The sequence below is a fragment of the Rana temporaria genome, chromosome 10, assembly GCF_905171775.1.
Source record: "Rana temporaria chromosome 10, aRanTem1.1, whole genome shotgun sequence".
Classification (NCBI taxonomy): domain Eukaryota; kingdom Metazoa; phylum Chordata; class Amphibia; order Anura; family Ranidae; genus Rana; species Rana temporaria.
The window spans coordinates 95971593-95990696 of NC_053498.1; the positions used below are offsets into that span (position 1 = coordinate 95971593).

General features: G+C 40.0%; 1 protein-coding gene across 2 annotated transcripts in view; it reads right to left on the minus strand.

Annotated features, from left to right (window-relative positions):
- The window catches only part of PPP1R12C (protein phosphatase 1 regulatory subunit 12C), a 150537-nt gene that overhangs the window by 3298 nt on the left and 128135 nt on the right, over positions 1-19104 (minus strand). For both annotated transcript variants that reach the window (XM_040325759.1, XM_040325758.1), the window contains 3 exons: positions 17987-18080; positions 6657-6761; positions 3223-3273 (listed from right to left, as the gene is read on the minus strand). In XM_040325759.1, the coding sequence (XP_040181693.1) occupies positions 3223-3273; positions 6657-6761; positions 17987-18080 (250 nt within the window). The remainder of the gene's footprint in view (positions 1-3222; positions 3274-6656; positions 6762-17986; positions 18081-19104) is intronic.

Consider the following 19104-nt stretch of genomic DNA (forward strand, 5'->3'; position numbering starts at 1 on the left):
CCCAATTCCTCGGCCACACATTTGATGTGGGAATCCTATGCCATTTTATTCTGACAGCGGAGAAACTTTCCTGTCAATAATATACACAGATAAGCACTGTAGCCTATTGCCTGCAGTGCTGACTGAGCGACAATGTACTGTCAAGGCAGCTAGTCTGGTAGACCAACTTCTGTTCAACCATAGTGCCAAATAATGGATTGAAATTCAGCTGCTCCCTGCTGAACTGGCTGAATTTTAATCCATTTATGGCCAGTTATAGAGATGTTGTTCTTAACTTCAGTTGTCACCCAAAACTATTGATTCCGATTTTGTGGCTTCTAGCAAATTGAATCAAACTGACATTTTATTTCCAAATCCCTTAGCAGAATTATGAACGCCACCAAATCTCTTAACCATTATTATTCTCAATAACTCTGGTAATTAACCACATGCCGGCCGTCAATAGATCCCCTGTGCAATAGTCGTAGCTGTACGGTGAGGCGGCCACTTTAAAGGGGTATAGGGGGCGTCACTGAGAAGCCGATGAGCGTGCCCGGTGGCCACAATGTCCGCCGGGCTCTTGCAATCGCTTGTGACAGAGCAGGAACGTGGATGTGTGTGTAAACACACAAATCCACAACCTGTCAGGGGAGAGACCGAGCGTGTGTTCCTAGTATATAGGAACACCGATCGGTCTCCTCCCTCAGCCAGTCCCATTCCCCCAGTTAGAACACAGTGAGGGAACACATTCAACCTCTTAATCGCCTTTGTGTTAACCCATTCCCTGCCAGTGACATTTATACAGTAATCAGTGGCTAATTACAGCACTGTCGCTGTAAAATGTCAATGGATTAAAAAAAAAAAAAAAAAAAAAAAAAAAAAAAAAAAGTGTCCGATCTGTCCCTCGCAGTCCTGATTAAAAAAAAAAAAAAAAAAAAAAAAAAAAAACATATTGCCACCATCACTAGTAATCAATAAAAAAATATAGCAAAAAGAAAGAATATTTTTTTTTTAAATTGTCACTCTGTCTGTAGCGCAAAATATAAAAACCACAGAGATTATCAAATACCACCAAAAGAAAGCCATTTGTGGTATATAAAAAAAAACGACGTCAATTCTGTTGATGGCCCGGTCAAGGTGGTTAAATCCACTAATTACCACTTAATCTGAAATATTCCTTTTGTTCGTAGAGAACATGTACCGTAGACAATTTTTTACTGTGAACAAGCAACCACACTGCAGTCTAAGATCAGTTATTGTAGTCTCTATAGTGAGTATATTTATCAATCTGAGATTTGAGAGCATACCCGTTTTTCCCCAGATAGCATCAAGTACCTTAACCACATGCCTACCAGGCCATAGCCAAAAAACAGCTACAGCGTGGTTGGGCGTACTATAGTGTCCTCCCAGAATGGCATGCACCTGGTAATATGCGTGACCGTCGGGCCTCCAAGACCTGGCATGTCACAGATCAGGGTAAAGGGCCAATGACAGTGGCCTTTTACCACGTGATCACTCCGTCCAATGGACTTGAAAACAAACTGAAGCATGTCTGGTTCGGCTCCTCCCCTCTACTGGTGCAGCATCACTGTGGGCTGGATCTGAAGTGCCCAGAGTGCTGATCTGTGCCCATCCATCGACATTCATGCTCAGCCGTACGCCATCCCTGGCTCATCCATCCACATTAATGCTTATCCATGTGCCACATCAGTGCCTCACAAAAGTGTAATAGGTAGTCATGTTAGATTTGAAATGTCCCTAGAACGCCTGATGGTGCTCCCCCTGCTTGTTGGGCCTCTGTATGTGGCCATGCTGTGTAAAAATCTCACATGTGGCATCACCAAACTCTGGAGAAGTAGAATGAATTTTAGGGTGAAATTTATGGTATGCATATGCAGAATGAGAAATAACTTGACAATTTTGTGAAAAAAAAAAAAAAAACATTTTGCAAAGAATTGTGGGGAAAAAAAAAAACTCACCATGCCTAATTATCTTGGACTGGCTACTTTCTAAAAATGAGTAATTTGGGGGGTATTTGTACTTTCCTGGCTTGTTGGGGTTTCAAGAAATTATAGGTTGTAAGTACACGAGGTGTAAACAATTTTCAATGATTGGCACCATAGCTAGTATACCAACTTTCACAGACCAAATAAAATGCACTTATTTGGGGTATTTTTACTAAATATGTAGCAGTATAGATTTTGGCCAAAATTTTGGACGAAAAATTACCAATTTGCTAAATCTTATAACAGAAATGAAGAAAAGTGCATTTGTTTTTACAAATTGTTTGGTCTTTTTCATTTATAGTGCAAAAAAAAAAGAAAAAAAAAATCCAGCGGTGATTAAATAACCCCCCCCCCCCAAAAAGCTCCATTTGTGTGACAATTTCATATGGCAACAATGTTGCATGACTGAGTAATTCTCATTCAAAATGTAAGAGCACTGAAATCTGAAAATTGGCCTGGTTAGGAAGGGGGTTTAAGTGCCCAGTGGGCAAGTGGTTAAAGACATTTCACAAAACATTAAGGCCTCATGCATGCTTGGTGTCAAAAACACCAATATTGGGGGGATTTGCTTTTTTTTCCTGTTTCTAAACGTCCCTCTGTTAGCCAATGGGTTTGATCTACTAAAACTAGAGTGCAAAATCTGGTGCAGCTGTGCATGGTAGTCAATCAGCTTCTAACCGCAGCTTGTTCAGTTAGGCCTGGTTCACATATATGCAAGCTGTAGTTTGCATATTCCAGGTGCAATTTACATTTTTCAATACACATTTTTGATTCATTGAAACCTATGGAACCAAAAAGCAGAAAAAAGTCCCTGGCCCTTTCCATAAAATGCACAGATGTGAACTACATCCATTGGAAACCATGTTAAATAGACTGTAGTGTGTTTCTGCAAAACTGAAAATGCACTAAAAAATGCATAGGTGTGAACCAGGCCTTCAGCTTTGACAAAAAAGAAAACAACCTGGAAGCCGATAGGTTTCTATGCAGAGCCGAACCAGATTTTGCACTGTCCAGTTTTGGTAAATCAACCCGTGTGTGTCCATGTCTAAAGTTGTTTAGGAGGTACAAAAACCCCATTCACTTGCACATTCAGTAGAGGAGCGTTTAAGAAAAATGCTTCTTGTGCCCTAATGCTCTCCAGCCAGGAGAAAGGCATTCAGAAGTGCTGGGCAAACGTCCAGTGTGTACGAGGCCTAAAAAATTTAATATTACAAAAACTAAAGAGACAAATACGTACAAATCTTTCTAATTCCAGTAAGGCAGGTCTTTCTGCATGCCGCTCTTGTCTCTGAAAAAGAGAATTTGATTTGTAACAGTAAATCAATAAGCAGTACATCAAAATGTGTGTTATAATCAGGAAAATTATAAAGTCAAATAACTGTGCTAAATGTCCAACTTACCATAAAGCTTTATGGAGATAATATAGCCAGAGAAGAGAGAGTAACACCACATTCTTTGTTAGCATAAAATAAAACCGTGTCCTGTCCCTACCCACAGCAGCAAAAATACCTGTACAACAACTACTTCACCCCTCATAGAATAGCCAACATATACCCACAGCAGGATCCGAACTGTCCCAGGTGTGGGGTCGAGGTGGGGACCTTCTGGCACATGGTTTGGGACTGCCCGAAGCTTCGGCCATACTGGGCGGGGGTAGCAGAGAGGCTTAGCGACATAGGAGGGACCAGGGTTACGTTGGATCCCATGGTGCTCCTTCTGAGTCATTTGGGTGAGGTCGAGGGAGATAGGTATACTAAGCTATGTATTACATTCTCACTGTTTTATGCTAGGAGGGAGATACTGCTACGGTGGAACCCCCCACCCTTGGCTCCTGGAGGAAGGCGGTGGACTCGGCCTTGCCCCTTTACAAACTCACGTATGAGAGTAGGCAGTGCCCTGCCAAGTACGATAAGGTCTGGTCGGCTTGGGTAGATGCGCGGGGGTGGGGGGCCGGGGGACTAGAGATGGACCCCCCCCCCCCGCCCGTCATGGGGACCGTTGCCTCTCGCGGGGAGCCACCTACTTCGATTGGCTGCTGAGTTATTTACACGTTCTGGTTGGATATATGAGGATTTGGTGATGGTCATTTACCCTAGTGTACTCTGAGGAGGACTCCGGTTGGGTCTGCGCCTGGTAGTTTACGGTTGGGGTGTGCTGGGGTGGGAGAGCTATGAACTTGCACCTCGTTTGTTTGCTTTACTTTTATTATTTCCCCCTTTTTTTGATTTTCCTTTGTTTTATAATCTGCAAACGCTGAAACTGCTGGTTTCTGACTGTCACCGTTTCTCTGCAAATCTGATTGTCGACTAATGCATATCTTGTAATGCTGTTTTGTTAATAAAAAAACACCTGTTAAAAAAAAAAAAAACTAGAAGAAAAATGGTCAAGGAGGCTGCCCGGAGGCCTACAGCAACATTAAAGGAGCTGTAGGAATATCTGGAAAGTACTGGGTGTGTGGTACATGTGACAACAATCTCCCGTATTATTCTATACATCTCTGGGCTATGGGGTAGAGTGCTGCGATGGAAGCCTTTTCTTAAGAAAAACCATCCAAGTCCAGCTAAATTTTGCAAAAACACATTTGAAGTCTCCCAAACGCATGTGGGAAAATGTGTTATGTCTGATGAAACCAAGGTTGAACCATTTGGCTATAATGCCAAAAGATATGTTTGGAGCAAAAACACTGCACATCACCAAAACACCACCATACCCACGGTGAAGCATGGTGGTGGCAGCATCACACTTTGGGGTCTGTTTTTTTTTCAGCTAGAACAAGGGGCCTTAGTAAAGGTGGAGGGTATTACGAACAGTTTCAAATACCAGTCAATATTAGTACAAAACCTTCACGCTTCTGTTAGAAAGCTGAACACGAAGAGGAACTTCATCTTTCAGCATGAAAACTACCCAAAGCATACATACAAATCAACAAAGAAATTGCTTCACCAGAAGAAGATTCAAGTTTTAGAAAGGCCCAGCCAGAGCCCAGACCTGAATCGGATTGAAAATCTGTGGGGTGATCTGAAGAGGGCTGAGCACAGAAGATGCCCACGCAATCTGAAAGATTTGAAGTGTTTTTGCAAAGAGTGGGCAAATATTGCTATAGACTCATAACCAAAGACTGAGTGCTGTAATAAAATCAAAAGGTGCTTCAACAAAGTATTAGCTTAAGGGTGTGCATACTTATGCAACCATATTTAGTTTTTTATTTTTACTTCCCTCCCATAGAAGATTCCAGTTTGTTCAACAGAGTTGTACAGTTTATAGATCCCATTAAAAGGTGGAAAAAGTTCTGAAATGATTTATCTTTGTCCATTTACATTACAGAAACCCGACATTTCAACAGGGGCACATTTGGCCTTTTTTATCCACTGTACGAGTTTCACTTTTTGAATTGAATTACTGAAATACATTTTTGAGATGCACCTGTATAGTCAATGCATCTAAGAATTGGTAAGATGCAATAGAATAAAGGTTTGTTTCTGGGTTTAATATGGCAGCACAGTGGCTAAGTGGTTAGCACTTTAGCCTAGCAGCATTAGAGCCATTGGTTTGAATTCCAACCACGGCACTACCTGCCTGGAGTTTGCATATTCTTCCTGTGAAGGTTTCCTCTGGGTACTTCCGTTCCCCCCCACCCGGAACCCTGAACCCAGTCTAAATCTGAAATTCATCTTACCCCACTGATAAAAGGACATTATCGATGGGGTGCGAGACACAGGAGAGGACACAGGCTCATAACTGTATGTAGGACTGTGCAGGGGAGGCAGAGATTGGACAGTGATGCAAGAGGAAAGTGGCGGGGGGGCGTCGTAATGGCAAGGTGGACATTGATGGGGGGGGGCGTCTGTAGCCATCCTCTCTTCCTTGCTCCTAAATTGACTAGGGACTATGGAATTTGTAGGGTGCATAGAGCAGTGCGCATGACCAGAACTACCATGGACATGTGCGCCAAAACAAAAAAAAAAAAAAATGGATTATAGGCCCATTAAGTAATGGACTTGTTTGGATTCTGTTTGAAGAATACAGATATTGTTTATACTCCGTTTAAAATCAGCTGCAGGAGGTGGCTGGAGCCTGGTTCTTTCCACAATATTGCACAGTTAATGGTTTTGCATATTTACTTTACAAACACTGAGGAAGCAGTATAGATTAAGCTGTTACACAAACACTTTCTCATTCGAAGTCAGTTTTAAAATTCTAAATTCTCAGAACACTTGGGTCTAACCTGTATTGCAGGTGCTCAAATTAATGCAGTCAAAATTACAGCAGTGGAAAAATATGTTGGTACCCTTCCACGAGGGGAAAAAAAAAAAAAAAAGATGCAGATGATGAATACAATTGGCTTCCATTATTGATTATTATAATAATAATAATAATAATAAAAAAAAAAGACCATTAAAGTGTTAAAGACAATAAAAAAGGATTGAAACCCGTTTTACTTACCTGCTCTGTGCAATGGTATAGCACAGAGAAGCCCTGAACCTCCTCTTCTGGGGTCCCACGCCGGCAAACGCAACGCCGCCTCCGTGTGCCTACATAATCTTTCCTACAGTGCATTTGTCTCTACAGAGAAACATCTGAGCAATACCGGTCAACGTCAGTAAATCAAGAGGGTCCACAAGCACCTTTCAGTGAAGTAATGAGGAAGATTAATGTAATTAGCAAAAATACCTGTGTGATTCGTTCCAGCTCTAGCCTCAGTTGGGTAAGTTTGAACTCCGTCTCTTGCAGCTGCTCTTTTAAGGTTTCGTTTTCTGACAGTAAATCTTCGTACAACTGTGAAAGAAAACAGGGCAGAGGATTTACCATTAATAACCTGATATATATTTCAAAGCATAGTGCAGTATGTTTGGATATAGGTTATAAATATATTGTATATGTGAATCAGAAAAACACAATGCTCATGTGAAAAATGGGCTCTGCCAAGGACAGGACCTTTGTTTTTTTAATAAACAAAAGATGTGACCAATGTGTCCAGTGGCAATAAAAAAACTGGGCAAAACAAAAACTAAGCAACACTATGCCACATAATTTTTTTTTAAATAAATAAAATATTTCTCACTTCCCGAAACCTGCATGCGTTTTTGGAATTGATTCAAAATGCCCCTCGCAACTAAATAAATCTGTGCGGTCCCATAAGGAAAAACGGATCGGGGGGGGGGGGGGGGGCGCAATAGTTGTCCTTTCCAAGGATTATTACAATGATGAATTATAGGGACAATTAAATGAGCTTTATACCCTAAATTGATGGATAATCCAAAAAAAATAAATATAAAAAGGAATTGGAGATTAGTTGAAACAGACTTCAAGTGGGATCCTGAACAAAAAATCAGCTAGATATTTGGTTCCAGATACATGTATGGTACCGATCATATACACCATCCCCAAAATACAAAGAAATTAAAACCACCAGGAAGACCAAAAGAAAATGTAATTCAATCCATAAATGCAAGACTGGGAGACTGATTATTTTCTACAACCAATGGTCCAGAAGACTCGATCGTATCAGAGATACAAAGCATTGTATTTACTTTTTTTTAAAATTTTCCTTTTTATTTCGTTTCTTTTCCAAGAAAACAAAAAGCAAGAAAGTGATACAGGAAACATAAGAAGAGGACTAAGCATAGTCCTATACCTCAACATATATATGGAAATTATATTTATTCTCTCTCTTCAACTCTATTTACTATTCATAATATCTGTATCACTACTAGTTTCAATCCATTCCTCTATGATAGACCAAATACTTTCTACTTCTAAACTAATTTTCAGACTACCCGAGTATTCCATCTCCCAATAAATATCCATTTATTCTTTATCTAAAGTACTAATTCCCTCCTTATTCCCGCAGCACTTCCTTCCTCATTTTATCCCCCCTTTCCCTCCCCCCTTATCCCTACCTCTAGACCCCCTTCTTCCCCCATTCCCCTCCTCCAGCCGTCTATCCTCAGGTCGGAGAGAAGAATTAGGAGAAGAGAAAAAAATAAAAAAAAATAAAACCACAACAACAAAAAAAAAAAAAAAAAATTTCTTAATAAGACAATACAATACACCCCTCCCCTCCTCCGCTGTCCTCCATCCGTGCGCAAAATGTTCTCTCTCCTATTTTCCTTCTTTCTTCCATCTACTACCCTTTATCTTATTCTCCTATTAGCTTTTTACCTTCCTCCGACTGTAAAAATAATTCCCAAGGTGCCCATATCATTTTAATTTGCTCTTTCTTATCTATTGTTTTTGGGAGGAGTTTCTCCATTATCCCTATTTTCCTTACTTTTTTCAGCCACATAGATATTGGAGGTGCCTCGGGGTCTTTCCATTTTGTTGCAATGCAACTTTTCGCCGCATTTATCAAATGACACATCATTGATCCCTTATATCTCACCGGATATATTTCAGCATGATGTAGTAGAAAAAACGATGGGTCAACTGGAATATGATATTCCGTAAATACTTGTGTAATTCTCCGTACTGTTTCCCAGAATTGTTGTATTATTGGACATCCCCAAAATGTATGTAGCATTGTCCCTTTCTCCCCACAGCCTCTCCAACATCTATCTGACATTTCAGGAAAAAATGTGTTTAAACGCGCTGGCGTATAGTACCATCTTGTTAATATTTTATAATTTAATTCTTGTATTTTCGTGCATCTTGAAGAGTTTAATGCTAAATTTATAATATTTTGGCTTTGTATTGGGGAAAAAACTTGGCCTAAATCTCTCTCCCATTTTACTAGGCTCGACATTCTAAAGTCTTCTGGTGGTGCAGTCAATAATATATACATTTTAGAGACCATATGGGCTAGTGGTTCCTTTCCTCCACAGTACTCCTCAAACTTTGTGAGTGCCCGTTTATACTTTTCTGCACCATCCAGAGTCTCCAGAAAATGTCGTACCTGTCGCGCTTGCCATATCGGTATCTCGCCGCTCCCTCCCCTTTGTGCTATTTCTCCTATTGTCATCCACCCCCTTTCACCCAGAAAGTGGGAGGCTTGAAATCTCCCCTTTTCTTTTAATTTCTTGAGTATATGGGATTCCATACCAGGCTGGAATTCTGGATTTCCCATTATTGGGTAGAGGGGGGAATTATTAGTTGAGAAATTCGGATTATGACATATTTTATTTCCAGTCCATAGAGTTGGTCCTATCGTTGGGTGAGTTTTAACTGTACGGGGTAACGCAGAATAGCACCATATTGCCCTATCTAACGGTACAGGGCACATTTGTTGCTCTATAGTGATCCACAATTTATAATCCCCATGTCTACTCCAATCTGCTATCCTTCCCAACTGGACTGCGTGATAGTACTTTAACATATCCGGTGCTGATATCCCTCCCACCTTCTTGGGTAGAATCAATAATTTCCTACCGATCCTGGGCCTTTTACTCCCCCATATAAATTTTGTAAATAAGGCCCGAATTTGATTGAAGTACGACATGGGGATCTGAATTGGTAGCGCTTGAAAAAGATATAGAAACTTTGGCACTACACTCATTTTCAAAATATTAGATCTCCCAAACCAAGAGTGCATCCCTCTACTCCATCCATCTAACATTGTTCTGATTGTACCCAATAATGGTTTAAAATTTAGTTCAAAAGTATCCTTTAAATCTGGTGGCATTTGAGTGCCCAAATAATTCAATGCCCTCGTCGTCCACTTAAACTTAAAACCAAATTCCAAACCATTCTTAATCGACCCTGGCAGAGCGACCCCCATTGCTTCAGATTTATTATAATTTATTTTAAAGTTTGACATCCTCCCGTAGAGTTCTACTTCTTTCATTAAATTTGGAAGGGATATCTGTGGTTTTGTTAGGGAGAAGAGCATATCATCTGCGTAAGCCGATACTTTATATTCCCTCCCTCCCAATTGAATACCCACTATATCTCTGTTCTGTCGAATCTTGTTTAATAATGGTTCTAATGTCAATGCAAATAATAAAGGCGACAGGGGGCAGCCCTGCCTAGTACCATTTGTAATTGCTAGAGGCTCAGAGTACACCCCATTCACTTTTACCAAAGCTCTGGGTCCCGCATACACCCCCGCTATCCACTGAGCCATCCGCTCTCCTAATCCCATTTGTTTTACTGTTCCCAACATAAACTCCCAATTCACTCGATCGAATGCCTTCTCTGCATCGGAGTTCAAGAAAACACTCGATATCTTCTTTTCTTTTACTTGGTTTATTAAGTTTAACACTTTAATAGTACTATCCCTTGCTTCTCTATTTGGGATGAACCCGACCTGATCCAAATGTACCAGTTTAGATAGATAGGGCTGTATACGTGATGCCAAAATCTTTGTCAAAATTTTAATGTCTACATTTATTAATGATATTGGTCTATAACTAGTGCATGCCCCTGGATCCTTCCCTTCTTTTGGGATAATCGTAATATGTGCTAGTAACGTCTCCGGGGGTAACCTTCTTATTTGTCCTACTGTATTAAACAATTTAGTCATATAGGTCCCTAATAGTGTACTAAAGCTTTTATAATATTGTATGGTGAACCCATCTGGGCCTGGGGCTTTACCCTGTTTTATTGTTTTCATTATTGATTGCACTTCCTCCAGAGTAATTGGTTTTCCCAAATCCCTTCGCTCTGGAGATGTTAATCTAGTCAAACCTGCTGAGGATATATATTTCTCCACAGCCCCAGAGGGGTTCTCCTTCCCTTGAAGGTTGTATAACGCGGCGTAGTATTTCCTAAATTCTTGTGCTATTTCTTTTGAGAGGTGGAGTTTATCTTCTTTGGTTTTAATAAATGGGATATATGACCGTGACTGTAATTTTTTCAATTTTTTTGCTAGTAACTTCCCACATTTGTCACCTGAATCATATGTGATCTTCTCTGCATATTGTAGAACCGCTTCAGCCTTATATCTCAGGAGATCCGCTACCTGTCTTCTTAAATGTGTTAATTCAATTCCTATACCCATTTCTGTCTTTTTTTTATGTTGTATCTCCAATCTCTGTATCTTTTCTAATAGTTCTTTTATTTGTTTTTCTCTAGCTTTCTTAACTCGGGAGCCATGTTTAATTAAAACCCCTCGAATCACTGATTTATGGGCTTCCCAAACTATTCCCGGATCACTTTCTTCATTATCATTGGTCTGGAAATACCACGTTATTTCTTTTTTTACGTCTTCAATTATATCGGGATTCTGTAGTAAACTCTCATTCAATTTCCACCTCCGCTCTGACGTCTGAGTTCCCTCTCCCCAAGTTATTTCCATTGTTACTGGGGCGTGATCTGTCCAAGTTATATTCCCAATTGAAATATCCTTTATTAAGTGTAAACACTGATGAGGTATCAAAAATAAATCTATTCTTGAATATATTTGATGTGGGTTTGAAAAATATGTATAGTCTTTCTCTCCTGCATGTAATATGCGCCATCCATCTACTAACTGAAATTCAAATAGTTTTTTTATGATTCGTTTCCTAATTTTATTTGACACTGACGACATCCCTACTGAGGTATCTTCCTTTGGGTTCAAAGCTATATTCAAATCTCCACCACATATCAATTTGCCCTCTTTAAAGTTCATCAGTTTAGTGATCACCTTTGATAAGAAACTATCTTGATGTATATTCGGTGCATAAATCGTCGCTAATGTTACATTCTCGCCCCCTATTTTCCCTTTAAGAAACAAGAATCTCCCTCCTGGATCTGCGTATTTATCCGTTAAGGACCATGGTATTCTACTTGCTATTAGAATTGCCACCCCTTTACTTTTAGCTTCCTTGTTAGAGGCCTGGTATACATTGGGAAAATTCCTGTTTTGAAGATATGTACATACCCCATCTTTAAAGCGTGTTTCCTGAATAAATCCTATATCCGTTTTGAGAGATTTTAGTTTGTTTAATAATATTTTCCGCTTCTCTGGGATATTGAGTCCTCTAACATTTAGAGAGGTGATCCTTATTGTATCCATCTAACGCACCAGGATTGGCCGACAGCGGAGAGAGGGGGGGGGGGGTAACAAACAACGAAAAAAAAATAAAAAATAAATAAATAAATAATTAAATAATAAAAAAAAAATAAGGAAAGAGCTCAACAAACTCCTCCTATAGGGGTCTTATGAGGTACGAATTTTATGTTACGGCTTCTACGTGGGACTTCAATTATCCCGTAGTTACCGAAAATAGGGGGATTTAACCTCCAAAGGCTAGAGTGGCTAAGCTCCTGCTGCCCTTCCTCACTATATTTAATTCCTCTTTAAACCCTTCCAATCTTATTTACCCTGTGATCTCCCCTTTCTCCTTTCCCTTCTCTTACTCCTCTCCCTTCCTTCCTTTCCCCTCCCCTTCACCTTCTGATCTCTATATTAGTATCCCTCCCCTACCTCCAAAATCCTTCAGCCTTCCCCTTTCCCCATTCCCATTTCCTCATAATTCTCTTTTTTATATACACACATCATTGACATATCTAGCTTTCACTTCATAACCCATATACTTTAACAGGTTATTTTCACATTAATAGAAAGTCAAACATTAGTATCATTGTTATTCATAATCCTCTTATTTCCTATATCAGTATTGAGTTCAATTTATGAGTATCCCTTCTATTTATTAAATCTAGTTTAAATCTTTTCCCTTCCACCTCCCCCCTTTTTCTTATATATTCATCCTCTCCTCTTTTCCATAGTTCCCCCCTTCTGTTCCTCTCCTTATCCCTTTTTCTTCTTTTCCCCTTTTTTAATACGGCATCTTCATATTCCCAGCCTTGAACCCCCTGAACCTCCTTATGTGCATTACCTAATCCCTAATATGTGAAAGTGCAGAATATCAATTTAAACTGTGATTTGTGTGACGTGTTATTAACTTAATTGTGTCACTTTTATTTCCCATATCTCACTCCCCCCCTCCCCCCCCGTTGTCCTTATATTTATTTATTTTAAAAAAAAAAAAAAAAGAAAAGAAAATATTCTTTCATATGTACAATAGTGCAAATGATCTCCCTTTCTACCCCCCCTCTCCCCATAGACTAACCCCTCTCAATATTCTTATATGTGTACAGTGATGTACGTGATCAAGTGTTTAATTTTATTTTGTGTTACCAAAAAAAAAAAAAAAAAAAAAGGTTTAGGGTGGTCTATCCTGATCTATTTAATAATATATAGTGCTGTATTATTTATATTCTCTTGTATAGTCATTCTAACATTTTTTATCCTCTCCTATTTCAAACATAACTAAACATTCCAATAAGGGTTCAATATCCACATATGAGTAAGAAAAAGAAGGGGGTCAATTGGGGGGGGTTCATGTCCAGACTTTACATTAATACCTTCATGGGAGAAAAAAAAAAATATAGAAATGAGGATGTATACAGTCCATACCATCAATTCATATTTCCCCTTCTCCTCGGTCCAAAAAAAAAAAAAAAAAAAAAAAGGGGAGAGGACAAACCAGTAATCTGGTCTCTATTGATACCTAGGAGAGACATATATAGTTCTGTATAATCATCTATTTTATCTTGAGAGAGGGGAAGAAAAAAAAAAAAAAAAGGGAAAAACAGTTTTCCATTTCCCCAACCCAGTCTCTATGTTTTATTTCGATTTTCTTCTATTCTTCTACGTTGTGGTTCTCGATCTCTTATTATTTGTGGGCCACCTTTCCGACGTGATCTTTCCATTGGTTGTAGCCAGTCTGGGACCTCTATCTTTTCTATTCCCAGAAAATTAAACAACTCTGGAAGTTCTGACGGTTCAGATAGTAAAAAAGAAAGTGGACCTTTTTTAACCAATAATGTAATCGGGTATCCCCAGCTATAGGTCCCGCCCCCCGATTTAATTTTTTCCAAAAGCGGTCGTAGTTGCGACCTCCGTTGTAAAGTAGCCCATGAGAGGTCCGGGAGGATCTTTATTGTCATTTCTTCAAATTTCATTACCTTTACCTCCCAAGCCTTGCGACTAATTATTTCTTTATGGGCATAATGGTGGAAACGGCTTTATACCCTAAATTGATGGATAATCCAAAAAAAATAAATATAAAAAGGAATTGGAGATTAGTTGAAACAGACTTCAAGTGGGATCCTGAACAAAAAATCAGCTAGATATTTGGTTCCAGATACATGTATGGTACCGATCATATACACCATCCCCAAAATACAAAGAAATTAAAACCACCAGGAAGACCAAAATAAAATGTAATTCAATCCATAAATGCAAGACTGGGAGACTGATTATTTTCTACAACCAATGGTCCAGAAGACTCGATCGTATCAGAGATACAAAGCATTGTATTTACATTTTAAATTAAGTTAAATTGGATGATCAAAAGAATCTATAGGCAACAGCAGTGTTGTCTTTGTACACGATTATTAATCATCATGAAGCAATCCAGGCGTCCAAATGGGCTTTAAATAATTTTAGTGACTTGATACAAACAGAAATCTTACATTTTGTGTCTAGAGTTTGGCCTTCAACAATTATTTTTGGCATTATTCTGGGTACTATAGACAGCTGAATGGGGTTGCAATGGGAGTCAAATATGCACCGAGTGTAGCCAAATTATGTCAAAATGGGAGGAGGAATTTTAACAATAGACCAAGGAATTTACTATTATATAGAAGATTTATTGATGATCTTATAATTATTTAGAGTGGAGATGGAGAGGACTTAAAATATTTTTTTCAACATCTAAATACAAAATCAGAAAGATATCTGCTTATGGTTTGAATATCACAAAAAAAATCCACTATCTTGACCTAAATAAAGATACAGGGAAAAGGGTAAGGTAAAAACAGGACATACGTAAGAGACCAAGACCCTCCATATTTTTTTGTTTTTTTTCTGGATTTTTTTTGTATATAAAAAAGGACGGTAACAAGTTCAAGTGATAGAACGGAGAGGATTCAGGATTCCTGATGGAGCAAGACCTCCATTGCATAGTAATGGCTGGTAACTGTTGAAGCGAAAGTAGTAAGAGATGCCATGAGCAACTGTAAGTAGGAGGTATCGCCTGGATTTGATTGCTTCGGATACTGTGCAATCAGGGTTATAAGGATGACTAGTTGCCAAGGTTATGTGCTCACATCACTGTGCTTTGGGAAACCAGACATCACATCAAGTCTAAATACGAGATGTATTTATGGCCATCTTTGCTTACAGTGTTGATTAGGGTTATCCAAATCAAAGTCACAAAACCCTGGGTAGTTTGTTACCTGAAAATGTGAACAAAGGTAAATGAAACAATTAGAGCAGTGTCATCCACCCTGTCCTCAGGGCCCACTAACAGGCCAGGTTTGCAAGATAACAAACACATCACAGGAAATATCATTTGCTGCTCAGTGATTGCAGTATTCTAGTCTGCATCTCCCCAAGGTAATACAGAAAATCTGGCCCGTTAGTGGGCCCTAAGGACAGGGTTGATGATCGCTGAATTAGAGAATGAAATGTTTAAAACTTATCACCTTCCTCCAGGCAGACAGTCTCTTGACCATCTTGGTGGGCTAGGGGGCCAGCTCCATTCACTTGTGTGCTAGTTGCTCATGGCCCTTATGATTATTAACCCTAAAGATGGAAGTGTACAGGAGGCGCCAAGGTCAGGCCTCCAGGGTTAAAAAATGGCCGAGTGGGAAGCTCATGCAGTTAAAGCAAAGGTCCGACTAAAAATAAATGAAAATAAAATAAATATTAAAAGCCAGCAGCTACAAATACTGCAGCTGCCGACTGTTAATAACTGAAGCCGATCAATCGCTCGGCTCTCGGCTGCCATCCTCTGAGGGAAACAGGAAGTGAAGCATCGCGCTTCACTTCCCTACTGAGCATGCGCAAGTCGCGCTGCACGTCCTGACTGGTCCCGCCGTCTTCTGGGACCTGTGCATTTCCCAGAAGACAGCGGGGGAAGTGGAATTTGTTTTAAGAAAAAAAAAAAAAAAGAAAAAGAAAAGAACAATGATCATTATAGTTGGGGGAGATAAGGTGGCATCTGCAAAGTGCTACCCCCAAGACCATTTACAGTTGGTTGCGACTGGACGAAGCAATCAAATCCAGGCGATACCTCCTACTTACAAAGTTGCTCATGGCATCTCTTACTACTTTCCCTTCAACAGTTACCAGCCATTACTATGCAATGGAGGTCTTACTCCATCAGAAATCCTCAATCCTCTCAGTTCTATCACTTGAACTTGTTGTTACTGTCCTTTTTATTATTTATATAAAACAAATAATGTTGCACTTATTCAGTCATCAACCTTCAAATTGAAAATTAATATGCAAATACTAAATATTTAAAGTGAATCCATAAAAGTGCATTATTTAAGTCCATGAATATACAAAAAAAAAATCTAGAAAAAAAATCAAAAAAATATGGAGGGTCTAGGTCTCTTACGTCTGGTTGGAGCTCACCTGAAGAATGTGGTGGAGCAGGTCTGCTTGTTGTATCAATGGAGAGCTGCAGCCAATCTGGCACTAGTACTGGGTCCGTTTCAAGGAACACAAATTACCGTATTTATCGGCGTATACCGCACACTTTTTTGCCCTGAAAATCACTTGTGTATTGTCGGGCAGTCTCGGCTCCTCCCGCGCCGACGTACAGGACGTCAGCGCGAGAGTAGCCGAGCATTGCCAACAATACACGAGTGTACTGCGCTCTGTATATGTCGGCGCAGTATTCAAACTCGGCACGGGAAACGAGCGGGGAGGACGCCGCAGAAGGACGCCGGACCCGACGAAGAGGACACCCGAAGCCGCAGACGGACGCCGGACCCGACGAGGCCGCCGCGCAAGACACCAAAACCAAGTACAAAAAAACTTTTTTTCCCACAGGATTCGGGGCAACTTTAGGGGTGCGCGCTATACCCCGATAAATACGGTAGTTTGTTATCTCCATTTGAGAACTCAGGACAAATAGATCAGGCCAATTTCCCCACTATTAAGTGAAAAAGGAGATGCCTCCCCAGAAGCCTAAATTTTGGTCAGAAGGGGCTTTATTAAACATCTTCTCCGGAGATGTAAGGGTATAAATGAATCTGAGCCCCATCACAAGTTAAGGAAGGGTGCGTATTTTTTTCAAATCTTAAATCCAAAACCCTTGAAACTTAATGAATATTCAGTGTGAAAAAAAAAAAAAAAAAAAAAAAAAAGAAAACACAAACATAAAAATTATTTATCTGGCACAGTGTATTTAGAATGAAGTCTTGACAAAGTGGTCTTGCTATTCCGGATTTTTTTGAATCATTTTGTGCAGCCATTAGGTTGCATTTAAATGTTAATGTATGATAACATATAAGCGGGCTCTCCTTTAAAAGTGGGATTTCAAATTCAGCAACAAAGAATAGTGGAGTAGATACCACATACTAGAGCTGCATTCTGGCTAAAATGAGAATCACAATTTTTTTGCTTAGAAGAGATCAGGTTTCTCTCAATTCTCGTGGCGCAACATCATCTTTTACATTAAACAAAAAAATTGGGCCAACTTTACTGTTTCGTTTTTTTCTTATTTATTGAAGTGTATTTTTTCCCCCCAAAATGTTTTTTAAAAGACTGCTGTGCAAAAAAGAGTGACATAAAATATCGCCATTTTATTCCCTAGGGTCTCTGCTAAAATATAAATATATAAATATATATATATATATATATATATATATATATATATATATATATATATATATATATATATATATATATATATATATATATATATATGTTTGGGGTGCCACGTAATTTTCAAGCAAAAAATACTGATTTTAACTTTGTAAGAAAAGAAAGTGTCAGAAAAATGTTAAGACTGTGTGTAAAGGCAGGACGTTTAACCACTTACACACACAAGTTTATCCCTTTGATCTAAGAGTTATAATGTTCCTAGTTCTCTACTAGCAAGGACAAGGTTGTTAAAAACTTGTCAGACTGCCCAGTTTTTTTTTCTTTTGACAGCTGAGTGAGAATACAAATGTCTTGTTACATGAAAGAATCGGGAAACTCTGCAATTGAGATCGTGAGGGGGGTTAAAATCGAGATCAATTTTTTTAGCGATTAATTGTGCAGCTCTACCACATACCTTCTTGTAGTCTTTATCAGGGTCATCTTTATGTCTTGGAAATGTGTATGTCCCTGCTCTATAAGGATGAATACTGTTCAAACTGTCTGTTAACCTGAAATTATAAAGTAACAGTAGAAAATTATTAGCGGACACTTTCAAAGCATACTTCTTGTACTTAAGGTGTTACTAAATGCAGGGGAGCACCTAGAGCATTTGGCACCCGGGGCGGATCCTATATCTGGCAACCCCCCCCCCCAAATTAAAATGTAACAACACCCTACTGTGCCCCCTGCATATCACTGCATCCTTCAATATCTGTCATTACTGTGTATCCCCCTGGCCACAACTGCACCTCTGGATCCCTTTACATTACATAGCACCCTGCATGTTACACAGACCCCCCCCTCCTCCATGCAGACCGCCCCTTCCGTACCTCAGATCAGCACGGCGGCACCTGCACAGCAGGTCCCCGTCCCCTGTTTACACAGGTGCGCCTTCCCCTACAAACAGAGAAGGGGGAGGCGGCTTCACTCTGCTCGGATGTGGCTGTGTGACATCCGAGATTGCACAAACAGCATGTGGCCGTGAGGGGAGGAGATGGTAGGTGCAGCGGTGTCACCCTGCACCACCCCTCAACCTTGCATCGTCACTATAGCTCGCCTTACCTCTGCCTGCCTGTGCCTGTCACTGTGCCGCTGCCTAAACCCGCGGCGCTGCCACTGCTTCAATCGTGGAGGGGGTGCCGACCTGACACCCCCCTAGTGTGTTGTACTGGGGGTGGCCCGCCCCCCCACTTTGTACGCCTGACTAAAACGCACAACAATAAAATCAGTCAGTATATGCAGTAAAGGATGCTCGTTATACTCAATAGGGAACCTAAGGGGTTAATCCTCTGCATTGTGTAAAAAGGCTGTTTGATCCCGTCTAATCTGTTCCTCCCCTTATTTACGTCCCCCAATCCATCTGCTGATAGAACAGGGCCCTAGAAGGCACTCTGCACATGCTCAGTTTGGTGTGCATCGCTAGTGAGTTTTTTTGGGGGGGGAGGGTAAATGATCAGCACAGGGCCAATAAGAACTATCCAGACAGAGGGACAGGGGTCATGTAGCCTCAAAAGGACAGTCAGGAAAATGAAT